At 41.0% G+C, this 14,794-nt stretch overlaps 1 protein-coding gene across 1 annotated transcript; it reads right to left on the bottom strand.

The window, feature by feature from the left end:
- Positions 1-453: 453 nt before the first annotated feature.
- LOC124474053 (protein FAM161A-like) lies at positions 454-1,947 on the bottom strand. The gene is made up of 2 exons (XM_047029907.1): positions 1,850-1,947; positions 454-1,625 (listed from the first exon to the last, which is right to left on the bottom strand). The coding sequence occupies exons 1-2, from the start codon at positions 1,855-1,857 to the stop codon at positions 653-655; spliced, it is 981 nt and encodes a 326-aa protein (XP_046885863.1). The 5' UTR covers positions 1,858-1,947; the 3' UTR covers positions 454-652.
- Positions 1,948-14,794: the final 12,847 nt, after the last annotated feature.

Here is a 14,794-nt window from a genome sequence, read left to right as displayed (position 1 = left end):
AAGACACCATCTTTTTGGGAACAGCTTACTTGGAACTGATGCATTGAACGATTAAACCATTTGGGTGTTCAGAGTACAGACACTCTTAACCTGCAGGTTTATGACTCATTCAAGACGATACTTCAAGTAATCGCCACACAAACTTCATGTGTTGAAGAGAAAACATGAAACAATTAGGCCTTTTATTAGAATGTACAGAATAAGTAAATGCAATGTCTTTTTGTGTTATAATATTTCTGGATAGGACACCCAGAACAATGTTTCTTTATTGTATTTTCTAACATTAGGCTATCCATTTAAAAGTAGCCTAGTTACAAATATTTTGGTTTACTGTTCGGTACAGAAAGCCTGACACTTTTTCTTAGTTAATTTACTCTTGCTTCTGGACCAGTATCACACAGAGATGTAGCACCACTGTTTTCAATCTGTCATGGATCATGTCTAACTTATTGATCTAATTAAATTTACAGTAGCAGACCAAAACATAAGAGGCATACATTTCTCCATCAGTAAAATTATTTACCATTAGACTTAACAGGAAGGTCTGTGTTTGTGTATCTCTCACAATCACATGTACACAGACCAAAATAAGCACACACTTTCACTCATTCTCTTACACTCTTACTCTATTAAACACAATTCATGCATTTCCTCACACACTTATATAGTCACTCTTGTTGGCTGATGAGCTTTCTTTATTTGTGCAATGACTGACACTGAAGCCAGCTGTCTGGAGTGGGTCAATGTAGGACCACTCCCTCTCCTTTATCCGCTTCCTCTCCAGCTCCATCTCCAATAGGAGCTCTCGTTGGTTCAGGGCCAATGCTGCCATCTTGATTGAGGGATGCCTCCAGTAGCTGTTATACTGTGGTTGCACTTCCTGATGAGAGTGGTGGAACCTCAGTTCCGGGTCCAGTGATGTGTCCTCTCTTTCCTCTCTTGGCTCCTCATCCAACAGTGTGCTGAAGATAAATGACCTGGGGCCTGGTTTTGTGGTCTTGTTCAACTGCTTTTTTCCCCCTGGCCTCTGGGTGGAGCTGGACACAAATTTTGGCATAGGCCTGGCTTTGAAGACTCTCCTCTCCTCTTTGGGCTCCAGGTTCCCTAACTCAGCTAGAATCTTCTGCTCCCTCTTCTTCCTCTCTCTTTCCAGGAAGCTGAAAGGACGAGGTGTGGAGCAGGTAGGACGAATGCCACTAGCAACCCTATTTGCATGAGTGCCACCACGGTTCCCTCTGCCTCGATTCCAGCTGTTAATGGTATGGTGCCCAAGTTGCTGTTGTGGACTGGGACTGACCACCTCGTAAAGGGGCCGTTGGGTGTGCGCCGGAGCAGGCGTCGCTCTGAACTTTCTCCCGCACTCCCTGAGCTCGTCCAGCTCCCGGCGCAACAGCGAGTTCTCCAGCTCCACCTCTGAGCGTGTACGCACCCTTCGCTGTTTCTTCTCCTCCTCCCTCACTGTCATCTGGAATGGTTGGGGAATGGTCACTCTGCAACTGTGGGCTCCAACATGGCTCTGAGTTTGCCGCACCAGTTTTCCCTGGCTTTTAAGGCTGCTAACTTTGCCTTGGCTTTTTGATTGCTTTTGAGTAATGACTGTCCCAGCTTGATTTGACTGTCTGTCCCTGTCAATGAGAATATAATCAAACTTGATTCATCTCTTATTTCTTCACTCTATAATATTAGTGTGATTATGTAACCAATCAAATACATTGAATGTCTCCATTTGATTCTGACCAATAACCTTTTGAGCACCATGTTCAGGTTCTAAACTTCCACTGCTGGACCAAAGAGGAGCTAACTTTAATCAAACTGTTAATTTTTAAAAAGAATAAAGAGCTACACCTACCACCCCATCTTTCTGTTATTTTTTGAGGCCTTGGGTTTGTCCACCAACTCCAGTTCAGTGTGGTTGTCCCCTGTACTGCTCTCTGATTGGTTTGAAACACTGGAGGTGTCATTGAAGTCGAGCTCTTCGTCGGATACGATTTGCTGCAGTGTCCTGATTGGCATGGATCCAGCACTCTCCAGCCTCAGACTGAAAAACAGAAAGATTCATATATGCATAGATATTTAATTGAAATAATCAAGGAAAGTACGTTAAGAAATGTAGAAGAGAGTACACATCATATTTTGCATGCATTAAACATATCAAACCTGGGAGAATCTCCTACGTAAGCTTCTTCTCTCTTCAGAACAGAATCCCCTCCTTCTTCACTGGGGACCTTTGACCTGCCTATGTACATCCTCTCCAGTTCAGCCATGTTCCTGAGGTGGGTTTTCTTCAGCTCCTCCAGCCTCCAGTAGTACTCCTGGTTGGAGAAGTATGCCTGACGGAGCCCATGGCCAGGCTCCTCTCTCTCCATGCTGTAGTCATTAAGGGAGATGGACCTAGGTGTCCCTGCTGAAGCAAGCTTATTCTCCTGACAATGGTAAGCACTCAGTCAAGTTACGTTTGAAATGATGTTTATTTTATAATACATAATGTCATTTAGGAGAAAAATGTGCATCATCAACATTTAATTTATTGATAGTGTTGTGATATTGAACTTCAATGCAGGGTATTTTTTTATCTTTTGAAGTCAGGCCCAAAATACCAGCGTGTAGAGCTATTGTGGTGGTGTCACATATGTCCGGAGCCATACATATGTTTATGTGTCATTGTAAGAAAATTCTCTATTCTTGAATGCAAATACTATTACTCAAAAATTCCTTTGTACTTGCGATATGAATATACTGTAGTTGAAACATGTTGAAACTGTATGCTAGCCCTGCTGCCTGGACACTTCTCATTACCAAACAACAACCCAAAACACAAAAAAGCATTCCTTGGGGTACTCACAACCTGACCCAAGGAAGTGTACATGGAAGGATTTGTAGTGACAATTCTACTTCTGGCCACTCGTGCTCTATTAACCACATTCATGCAAAGGTTAAAGCTACATCAATATACAGTAAATCTAACAACTCTCACCTCCTGGGCATGGTCATCAGTGGAAGTGGAAGGGTCCTGGTTTCCCTCATACAGTGCTAGCACCTCGCTCGTTTGGAGTGAAGGTGACCTGTACATCATCGCCATCCTTGTATTTCTTCTATTCAAATCTTCAAAACCCTTCATCTTGCAGACTTTGACAACTCTTTTCAGCTGTTGTTATGTTGATGGTCTCAGTCACAGAGGTTGCAGTAAATGGACTCAGTTAAGAAAGACACTGACCATGTCCCTCTCTCCTCGTGACACATCCTAAGCAAATGGCACACTGCAATCAGAGTAGAGCACTGATGAAGTCTTAAGGCACACACATCTCTGAAACGTCTTATCCTCTTAAGGCCAGCAGGTGTTGTGTTTTCCCCATATCAGTAGTGTTGACTACAGGAACAGTCGTTCTCCATATGGCCTTGTTAGGATTACGGCTTCAGGCTTGATTCAAAGTGAACCGGTTGTCTATGCCCCAGTGAGATGGCCCAGTCAGATTTACAGATTACGAGTCTTAATTACAACAAAGTGTTGATCTCCACACCTGCTGTTGGCAAAGTTGTTCATGAAGCAAAAGTCCAAACTAAAAGTCAGTTAGTCGCTAAATCCAAAAATATGTTGATCATTTCTGCTAAATTACTATAGGACAAATGTGTTTATGTTACATTGATAATGCTATTCATGCACTTATATTCTTGTGTGTAAATGTGTGTGTTTTTGCTATAAAACACATTCTAACGTAGGACACAGGATATAACTGACAGTTTTGTAAAATAACACATGTAGTATGCTGCGAGATGGACACAGAGGTGCAATTCTTTATTTGACAGTTTGCTGATTTTTGGAATTAAGTGGATGTTTCCTTAAGAGAAGAGATTACACCTATTACTCTAAATGCAAGCGGTAACAAGATCAGATCAAGTACTTTCCACATTGATTTGATATTTCCACATTAAGTAACATCCTGGAGTTGTTGTGTCGATGTCTGTGTGTGTGCGTGTGTGTGTGTGAGAGTATATCCTTGAAATAGGACCTTCATTTTAAAATGATTAATTTAAAAAGGTTATGAGGTGATAGTATATAAGCTATTTTTATGTGGGCATGCTGATAACCTTGATCGAGCTCTTGACCGTCAAGTCCACCTGTTATATGAACAGAAAATATCTTAAGTCAAAACAGGGCTCCTTAAATGTTCAATGAGAAAACTGAACATTGTTACACTAAATGAGCCTGGGCACCTTTTGACATTTTGCCAACCAACACAGCGGATTATAAGGGCCAAGTCTATTTAACCAGGTTGGGCGTAAGTGTCACAACTCTTCACTCAACCGGACAGTGGCCATCTGCCACCGGGCCTCCCTGCATGCCGTCACCTGTCTATCTGCCGCCGGGCCTCCCTGCATGATGTCACCTGTCTATCTGCCGCCGGGCCTCCCTGCATGCTGTCACCTGTCTATCTGCCGCCGGGCCTCCCTGCATGCTATCATTTGTTTATCTGCCTTTACCTTTTGTAAAGTCTCAAAACATCTTGATCAAGTAAACAGAATATCTTTTACCAAGGGAACAGTTTAAGTTCTGTCACCTCAGCAACAATGTCACCTGGAAAGACATTGTTAGTGCATCCATTGGTGTAATGCTTCAACAAAGCCTGTAGATGCCTGTCCTGTTACTTTGATGAATCAGTATTTAAATAACAAAAGACATTTGAAGAAGGATCAATATTAGAATGTATGCATTTGTCAGTTTACATTCAGTCCTTTAGTGAGGGTGGATAGGCTACAAATAACTCATAGTTTGACATGTAATTGCTTTTATGGTATGTATACACACGGGTTAGTTACTGACACTTTGCACATGAAGTTCCCAATGCATAAGAGAATTACTATTTATCCAACCATATTTCCAGGAATCTTTGTGTTTGCGTTTGTGTCGTTGTGTGTGTGTGTGTGTGTGTGTGTGGCTCGATTATCATGCACACAGCTTTGTGTGATGCTGTTTGGATGAGCTTTTTTGTTACGATACACGTTGCATTGTGTGTAAGGACAGTTCCATGTCCTTGTCTCATGCTCCAAAGACATGTAATGTTGACTGTTTGTGATAAACATAAACATATAAAGCAAACCAACAAGTATAAACATATAAATGGGTTTGATGTCTAGCATTCCGCCCATGGGCACTGCAATTAGCATTTGTTGAACACACATAATACTCAGAAACTGCATTCAGAACAGATTTCTCAAGAAATGAACTACAGTACAGTTCCTGCACTTTACTGAACGTTTTAATTCTCACATTGGCTTTGGCAAAGAGTCAAGGATAGGTTTTTTGTCATAGGGCATCAGATAAAAGCATGGGTTAGCTTCCTCTCCATCACCACATAGCATCTAAGTGACTGTTCCCACCCATCCTTCAGTCTCTTTACCCCGTTGCCTTCTGGCAGGCGTTACCGCAGCATCCGGTCGCGCACACGCAGACTGGACAACAGTTTCTACCCAAGGGCCATCAGGCTTCTGAATGGACACTGATATGGATATTGATTTTCTGCACACTAGTCACTTATACACTAGTCACTTTCAGCTACTGGTTGCTCTATCAGTAACTTTGCACTACTGTACCTCACTGTACCTCGCCAACAGGCTCCTGTATGGTCATTGACATAGTCACTGATCTGCAAATTTGCACTATTGTACTGTACTCCACTTAGGTTAGAATAGGTTATAGGGTTGAAACAGGTTTTTTGTGCATTTAGGGTTAGTATATTGTACTATCTATTGTTATCTGTAATTTAGGAAGTTTTAGTATTAGGGTCAGTATAGTCGATATTTATTGCTATCTGTATATTTAGGAAGTTTCACTTATTTAAGCTCAGCATTTGTAAATTGTGTTCCGTGTACTTATATGTTATGTTATGCCAGGTGCTTGCATTGTCTTGTCTTCAGTGCCCAGTCTAACCTTGTGTTGTTCTGTGTACCTGACAAATAAAGACTTGAACTTGATAACATTAGACATCTAGCTATGTAGTCTGGCTTGGGAAATTTACAAAAGAAAGGGCATTCTGTTTGTTTAACTAGATGAACTAGCAACTAGTCACACTTTTCAAATAAAACTAAAAAGTGGGGTGCCTAAGAAGTGTACTACCAGTTTGCTAGCTGAGTGGATTTTCTAAATAATTGTATATCTTTACTGGTTCACTAAACTATTAAAGCTTGGCTTCCATGTCAGTGAGTGTAAGTTACTGACACATTACTGGAAAACAAGTCTGTTTCTCAAGAATAGCTCAACCACAACAAAAAAAATCCCTTTTCTCACACACACATTTCACACACATACGGAAACCAACGGTCTGAAACACACACACACACACACCACACAGCTCAAAGGCAGAACAAAAAAGGAACCTAATGGCGGTAAAGAGTTATTCTAAAATGGTAAAAACTTGGAACTGGCCCACTGCTGCTTGCCCCGTTTGTGCCTTCTCAACCTGCATAGAATATGCATTTCAAATTGGGCTCACCACCTCTATTCAAAGTATCTTCGTTTTCATGGGATTTGCTTGCTTCGCTTAAGTGGCTTTCCACAATATTTTCTTACTGTGGGATTTCAGAGTTTCTTTGAGTCACTGTATAAACAAGTATTTCACAGATGGGGAGACCATTAGCTTGTTAATAAAACAGAATAGTAGGCTCTGTTGTGTTGGAACATCTTTGGTCAGATGTTAATGGTATTTCCTTACACCAAGCTTTCACAGTCATTCTTCTTTTGCAAGTAGAGAATATCTTGAGATCTGACAGACGGGGCTCTATGTTTGTAGTTAAGCTATGCAGTTGCCTCGGGATGTCAATCCAACAAGAACAACCTCATCTTACTCAGCATGGCAGAAACGTGTGTTCATCGCTTCCTCTGAAGATACTTTGCATACAATTATTGCTTTAAAGGAAAATATTTGTAATATTTCCTCGGTCTGTTAAACCAGTTCGATACAGGGGAAAAAACACATGCACACGCAAATACACAGCTTCCCCTTTATTTTTCTTCCCCTGTATGGCAGCAAAGTTGAATGAAATTCGAAGCCTTGTTTCAATTTCCTGTAAAAAGATACTTACATGTTCTATAAATAAATACAATCAAGTATACAGTCTCATTAAGCAGGATCCTAAAGACAACCAGGGGGATTTAGGATATCGTTTAAATTGAGTCAAAATAAAGATTTGTGAGTTTCAATTGTGTTGTGTGTTGTTCAAGTCTCTGGGATTATGTGAGAGGACATGTATGTTTCCCTTCCTTTGCCCCACTGAAAAGTAGAAATCCACTGCGCTCTCAGACTCAGACGGTGTCTATGGCACTGAGTGGCCTCAACTTGGCCAAGCCTTGACCTTTGGGCAGAGGAGGGAAGGAGGGTCAATACTTGAATTAGACCAGACCCAGAGGGAAGTATAAGTGGGGAAGAGATAAGTCCCACTTTCCATTTCTCTCTCTATATATATACTGCATATCTCTCTCAGTCTCTCTCTTTCTCTTTGTGTCATTCTCCATGTCCTTTTCTAGAGAACCTGATTTACTTGAAACATAATTCCTTATAAATATTGTTAGACCAGAGAGCAGGAGAGAGAATGGGATCCAAACACACTTACAACCAATGGAGCATGTGCAGGTCACTATGTACCATCAAGTTATTCATGGTCTCAGTTCATACTCACTGCTGAAGCGTTGATGGTTTCCTTAGCCTTTGTTTACATATTTTCATTTCATACCAAAGGAGTTGTCAAGTGGCCAGCAATCATTTGGCCAATGAGATACATCACTAGAACAGCCTAACCAAACTAATGTGGAAAATTGTTTAAATATATTGTCAAGTAACTGAAAAAACCTGTGTTTCTGAGCAACAGTTCACACTAATGGTTATTTTCCAGTTAGAAAACCCCTCAGACTGGGGAGGTCTCATCTGTAGCAGTAATCTCCCTGATGTTGACCCAAAGCTTAACAGATAATGGACAGGCCAGTAGTTAAAGACTTGACAAGATGACACAGGATGTAAATCCCTCTCTGTGATGTGCCTCTGCATCACACACACACACACTGTACAGCAAGGCCGTAGCCATGAACTCAACATTGGGGGGGGGGGGGGGGATTTCTGCTGGGGAGATTCTGCTGGGGAGATTTCCTTTCCTTCTTTTTTTACGTTTAGTTACGACATTTTTTATGATAATTTCGGACAGAGTGTGTGGTTGCCTGTCCTAGTGTAGCACATTTTTTTATTTATTTATATTTTTACCCCCAATATATTGGGGGGGACATTTTGACCAGATTTGAATATGGGAGAGGATGTGTATTATGTGTGTTAGGATTACGGCCCTGCCGTACAACAGACACAATCGCTCAGAATCCTGATCGAGGATGTTTGTTGCAACCAGTTCCACCACAGGATGGAACTGGGATCCTCCAAGGAAATGGTCTTTTAGAGAGCATGGGTGTGTCTGTGTGTGTCTGTGTGTGTCTGTGTGTGTCTGTGTGTGTGAACATGTGCGTGTATGTTGAAGCCTTTGTCTGTCCCTGGCTCTTTCCAAACGGCTTTGATCTTGTTGCTGCCAAAGTGTAACAATTGCTCTTCAATGACAAATCTGTCTGATCTCGTCCTCTCACAAAATGTTACAGCTTTGATTAGACTGCCTTGCCCCTTTGAAGTTGTTGTGGCAGAGACAGTCTTTCTGTACAGGCCCTGTCATTTAGGCCCAGTTATTCATTTAACAGGCATCTGTTCAGGCTGGTTCATGTCATCTTGAATGATGATACATTATGACGGACACACAAGACAGCGTTGTATTGACCACGGTCTGCTCTCTCTCCTAAGAACATGAAATACTTACTGTCCTTTGTCTCTGTTGCGACTGTGTACAACATGAAACAATAAAAGGAATCCACAATAGACAATTGAGATGCAGCCCTGTTTTATTAAACCATAAGTGAATCAATAACATGTGGCAGTGCTGCCATGTTCCGCCTGGGTTTGAATAATTCTGTCTCCAAATGAACTGTGGTTTACTTGAGGTTTCATCTTTCAGCAGCTTCCACTGCCAGTGACTACTGAGGCATTATCAGGGGAATTTCAACATACAGATTTAAAAGTTAACCCATCGTGTCAAATGTTAACATAAATCTGAAATCTTGTTGATTTGTCAGAAGACCTCCATACTTTAAATATTAAATAATCTGTTTTAAACGTGATAGATGAGCCTGAAGAAGGTTAAGAAGAGAGAGATTTTCTTTTCCACCTTCTCTATAATAGCTCAGGATGGAGAACAACCTGCCAAAGTAGCATTTGAGAAGAAAGTAAGGTTTGTTGTGTGTTGTCTTGCATCTAAAATTATTATTTTGGTGAAGAAGGGATAGACGGGTTGAAGTGTGTGTGGGTCTGTGTTTTAAAGAGGAATGTGTCATCACACAAGATAATGTAACAGACACAAATTCCTTGAAAAACACATATGCTAAGGTGAAGTGAGGCCTTTGTTAATTCAAATGGACTGTTAACCTCACGAAACTAAGCCAATAAGGAGCTCACTCGTTGACTCTTTCACTTCTCCCCCCCCTTCTGTCTCTCTCTCTCTCTCTCTCTCTCTCTCTCTCTCTCTCTCTCTGTCTCTCTCTCACTAACTCTCTTTTACTTGTCTTTCTATATTTCCTGAGTAAAAAGGAGCATAAATGTGCCCACATAGTAAGTCAGGGCTGAAGCTTTTGGGAGAGGAGAAACCAAAAATGAAGATAAACAGTGTCTGTTTCTCTTCTGAGTTGGATCAGTATCCATGGCATTGAGTGAAGTCTGTCTTAAAAGGGAGCATGGAGGCTCATTAGCCCGATCTCAGGAACATTAAATCAGGAAAATCGATTTAATGACTGACAATGATAGAACTCTTCCCTCTGTTGCTCTCTCACTACTCTAATCTTTTTATCTTTAGTGAGTAAACAAGGGCATCATGGAAATATACCCACAGAAACCCTCTAAGCCCAAGCACTCCGGAGAAAAGGGACTTTTGTTGTTGGGAAATTTCCACATGGCACTTCATATCTTTTCTTGTCATTATGGGACAGAGAGAGACTTGTGATTTATTGTTATCGAACATTAGACACATTTCATTGGTGCTAAAGGAATAATGCAGGTTTAAAAAACTAAAAGGTAGTCTAAGCATGAACAAAAACCAAAGTAAAGCAAATCTCATACTTTTTGATTTGAAGGGTTTACCGTCCATAAAATATTTACAACTAACTAACATGGAAACCAATGAGCACTTGAGATTGTTTCTATTGCTGCAGTACATATTCCAAGAAGAATGCATTCACATAGAACATCCGGCATGAAACCATTTCCTGAACAACCCCCTAGAGTTACTGTGTAAAGCAAAAAACCCAGCACTGGGATAGCCTGCAATTCAAGAAACTAGTGTGCAGTGCTTGTGATGCACTCAGTGATGAAGATGTTGGTGAGACACACACACACAGGTTCCTGTAACTGTAGGTAAATGGGTACAGTACCTGTGATGCAGCGGTTGATGACAGTTTTATCATTGGCTTTGGTACCTACATTTCTCAGATCCCAACTGAAATTCACAAAAGTATTTGTTCGACCTCAACATTATCTAGTTACTTATGCACATCATTAAAGATGCTGTAAAGCAGAACTGAAAATTAGTTTTAAGTTAATAACACAACAGAAGAATGTGTTGTTACCTACCCATCCAAATTCTAATTTAAAAAACACACTGACTGTTACGTCCCCAGTGCTCCAGTGTGGTTCTGTGTCCGTATGTCTGTTTGTGGTTTGTGTGAGAGAGGGGGGTGTCTCTTTTCCTTTAGGGTTGTCATCTTGGGCAAGATGGCTTCAAAACCAGTTGCAGTGGCTGATTGGTTGAAGCCCCTGATCAGGACTCCGCTCCGCCCCCCCCCTCATCAGTGGCTGCAGCTGTGATGTGCCTTATTTAAGCCCCAGTGGTTGACCAGCTAAACAGCTTGGCTGACTGCTGTCTGTATTGTTCTGTGTGCTATTTTCTGACAATTGTATCGGTGTATCTTTGGCAACGTTGTTCATTATCATTTGGGTTAATACCCTTCTGCTTTTGTTTCCAGGGGGGAAAGGGGAAAGCCACGTGCTTTAGGCAAGAGGTCCCAGGGCTTACACCACCCGCAGGAACCTGATTGTCTATGTACACTAGGTAAGACCTGGGCCGACCAACCCCTGTATTTTGGGGTAGAGCGCCAGAACTACGGTGCTAGTTAGGATAAGGTTGGGATAGAGACTATTGTTTTGCTCTCTTTGTTTTGGTCTTGCCCAGCCCCTTTTCCCCTGCATGTCTATTTGGCAGTTAATAAAATATTTGAAGACAGAGTTGGCCTTGCTTCCCATTCTTTGCACCACGTCTCCATATCCCACCATCCGGTCCAGGGGTTCTTGTGCGCAGTGGGGCGTTGCGTTCTCTCTTTCGGGAGGCGTACGTAACACTGACAAGTATGTTAAATTAGGCTTGATACTGTGGGGGCGTGTCACCTGAAGGAGCTGAAGCTCCGCCCCCTCGAATTTATTGAATTTAGCAACAACAGTAACAATGAGCTAAATCAATTGCAGATATCAGAACAGACCTACCTGCAGGTGTTTTGTGTTCATTACTTTGTATTTGCATCGTACCAGCTGAGTAACCGAATGAAGATTATATAAACCGTCTGTGATCTGACGTAGATAGGTGGCTGTGATGTAGATAGGTTGGGTTTTGTCCCGCCAATACAAACCTGAGCTGAAAACGGGTGAGAAACTTTTCAACGGTCTAACTCCACATTTCAGAGCGACAAAGTTTTCGCGCTTTGCACATGCTTTCAATAACTCATTTAACACGTATGTAATGTACGGAGAAGCAAATCATGGAATTTGCTTTACTGCTTCTTTAAAGCAATTTATAATTATTTTGAACAAATTGCAAATGATTTATGCAAATAATGATGTAGCCTACAACTGTCTGCTGTTAACTACATTATCAATTGCTTATGTCATGTTGAAGAATATGTAATATGTTGGTTCTCTGTTAAACTGTCTTACCACTACAATCATCTAGTCATTCAGTAAATTATGTAAGTCATTTAATGCACTATGGTGAAGCCATTTGTCATAATTGTAGGTCGACACCTTACAGCACATGTGCATTTCTGAGCAAGGGACAAATAGTATTGCACTTGTACTTTCTGAACAAAGCATGGAAATTAAATCCATGTTGTCTATATACATGTAAACTAAACCGAGTTGTAGGCTACCTTCCAGAATTTGGCCTAATCACTGTCGCTAATTTGATTAGTGTGGGAGGGCCTGTTGTAGTTTTTGCAATCTTTTGTGGAGTTTGCTTGTGAATGTTTGGATGTCTGGTTTGCACAAGAAATAACCATTCACTGACCACCTGAGATAGACACTTGCAAAAGTACATCTTTGCACAGTGCTCGGTTCTCAAGCTAATTGTTCCACCAAAACTTGAACACACTCAGACACACAGACACACACAGATTCGTTGCATTTAAGTATAAATTCATATGAATGGAGCATACTTGGCGGGGTAAGGGCTGTTCCCCAGCAAGAGCAGGACTGACACTCAGCTCTGGGATCACCTCGGCCTCAGGGGGCAGAGGTCTTTGCCAGCATCTGTAGGGTGACTATGATTCCGCCCACTATCAAGTTGTGGCTGTATCGGGATCTTGAAGGCGGGATACGGCAATCTTGAAGGGGATACAGCAATCTTGAAGGGGAGCCAGCAGGACTCTGCAGATCCCTTCTGGATCCCTGGGCACCTGGGTGGCCACTACTGAGCAATCATAGCTACCTACATATTAGTTTACATTCCCCTCCCCCACTACAATCTCAGTCACCGTGGGATGTGTAATGTACGTCTTTTGATGGGAATATAATTATTTGCTTGTAGTCATGTAGTCAATATAGTCTTTCATTATCAATTGATTAATGCTCTGAAAGTTGTGAGAGCCCATTATTTTTGGTCATTTGCAAATACTATTAATCATTGAAAGACCCCAACTGAGTTGATAAGTGTTTCAATAAGTTGAAATTTGACTTGACAGTCTTCATGTCAGATGACCTCTACTGACTTAACGTCAGAAGTGAGTGTAACAATATAAAAATATGAAATCATGTTTAAAAAAGCTGGTGGGAAGTTCAGACACAAAAAGATTAAAACGTTAACTCTCAGTCCAACGAAACCATTTTTTTGGGTGCAAGTAGTTAGTGTGTCAAGGTTTAACATTTTCAATTTCTTATCCATGAGAGTGATATGGTTTTGTACACAATACATTGTTCTCTAAAACTATCCGTCTCTTCCCTCTATCTCTCTCTCGTACACACACGACACATCCAAAACATTTCTTCATCCATTTTCAACAGAGCTACTTGGACGTCAGCATCCTTTATCCACCTCATACCTTTTTTATGTTAAGTAATAAACTAGTCTATAACTGTAAGTTTTGTTTTCTAGTTCTCTTGCCTCAATCTTTTTATTTGTTGGACTTATTATTTTTACACTTGTATTTGTATCTGTAACACAATCTTTGTACAATACATCCTTATGTTAACATAGCTGCTATATAAAGATTGAAGTTGCTTCTAAAATGTATGAGGTTAACCGGAGTTCAATATTCATCATTTCCTGTTAAGCTCAGTTCTGTGAATTAATGCTCAAGCCCTGGGGCTGTATTTGAAGCTCTCCTACTGTGCGGAGTATCTGAATGCACTTTTTGGGGTTAACACATGACATAGTCATTTAATAATTTGTGGTGAACTACGGGCATTGAAAAGTAACCCAAATCATATCTGTGCCTGCCCCATACCAACTTCCAATACATCCTTTTCTGCATGATCTGATAGTTTAGTTTGACAGACAGGATGGTAGAAGCTGATCCAAGGTACTTGTCCTTACAACTACTTGAACCAGAATGAAACTCAGATGAGCTGCGTTGATTACAATCAATGAGATGCCACCTAGAGATGCAAATGTGAAAATAGGCAATATTTGCATATTGCCTATTGCCTTTTTATATGTTATGTAATTACGACAAGTGTAATGATTTAAAGAAACAAGTTCAAGTTAAACATTACAGGTAAACTGGTTTTAAGTTTAAGGTATTGTCTCTTAAATTCTATATGTACAGTTTGATGTTTTACATAACATTACATCCCTTCACATACCATTGCTCCTTGATTGAGCTTATTCATGTTTTAACCAGCCCAGCAAGAGCAGGGAATCTTGCTCTCTCCTTAGCATATAAGTGTTGATAGGTTTCTGTTTTTATTGTGGATCTCATTGTCTTCCAAGCATTGCCTGGGGCAGAGGTGGTTCCCATGGAGGCCTTATGCTGATCAGCTGTTTTGGTTACCTGTTGTGAAGGTCGGCTCGCCATGGCAACGCTCTGAGGTAACCTGGCACACTAGAAGACAGCTCTCTAGAGATGAGTTTTAGCTCTCTGTCTGTGCTTTCACACCCAGACAACCTTTGTTTTGCTCCAAGGTCTATCTGACCAGTTAGTGCGGTTAGCTTGGAAAATAGTTGCTATTGTGTGGAATGGTGCATGGTGAGGCAGCAGGGAGGGTCCGTTGTGCCCAGGGCAGGTTTCTACACACCAAGGGATTACCTAAGCATATAATGCATTCATATGTTTAAAAGCTGTCTTTAAGTTTAAATAATAATAACAATCAGAATTTATATCTACCTTTTAACATGGTATCTACACTCAGTTAGATGCAGTATCTGATACTCTTTTAAACAAAACAGTTCAGCACCCTGGCCCTAA

The sequence above is a fragment of the Hypomesus transpacificus genome, chromosome 11 (assembly GCF_021917145.1).
Source record: "Hypomesus transpacificus isolate Combined female chromosome 11, fHypTra1, whole genome shotgun sequence".
In the NCBI taxonomy this organism is placed as follows: Eukaryota; Metazoa; Chordata; class Actinopteri; order Osmeriformes; family Osmeridae; genus Hypomesus; species Hypomesus transpacificus.
Note: the sequence above shows the minus strand (reverse complement) of the source record. Positions and strands in the feature narration are given on the sequence as shown.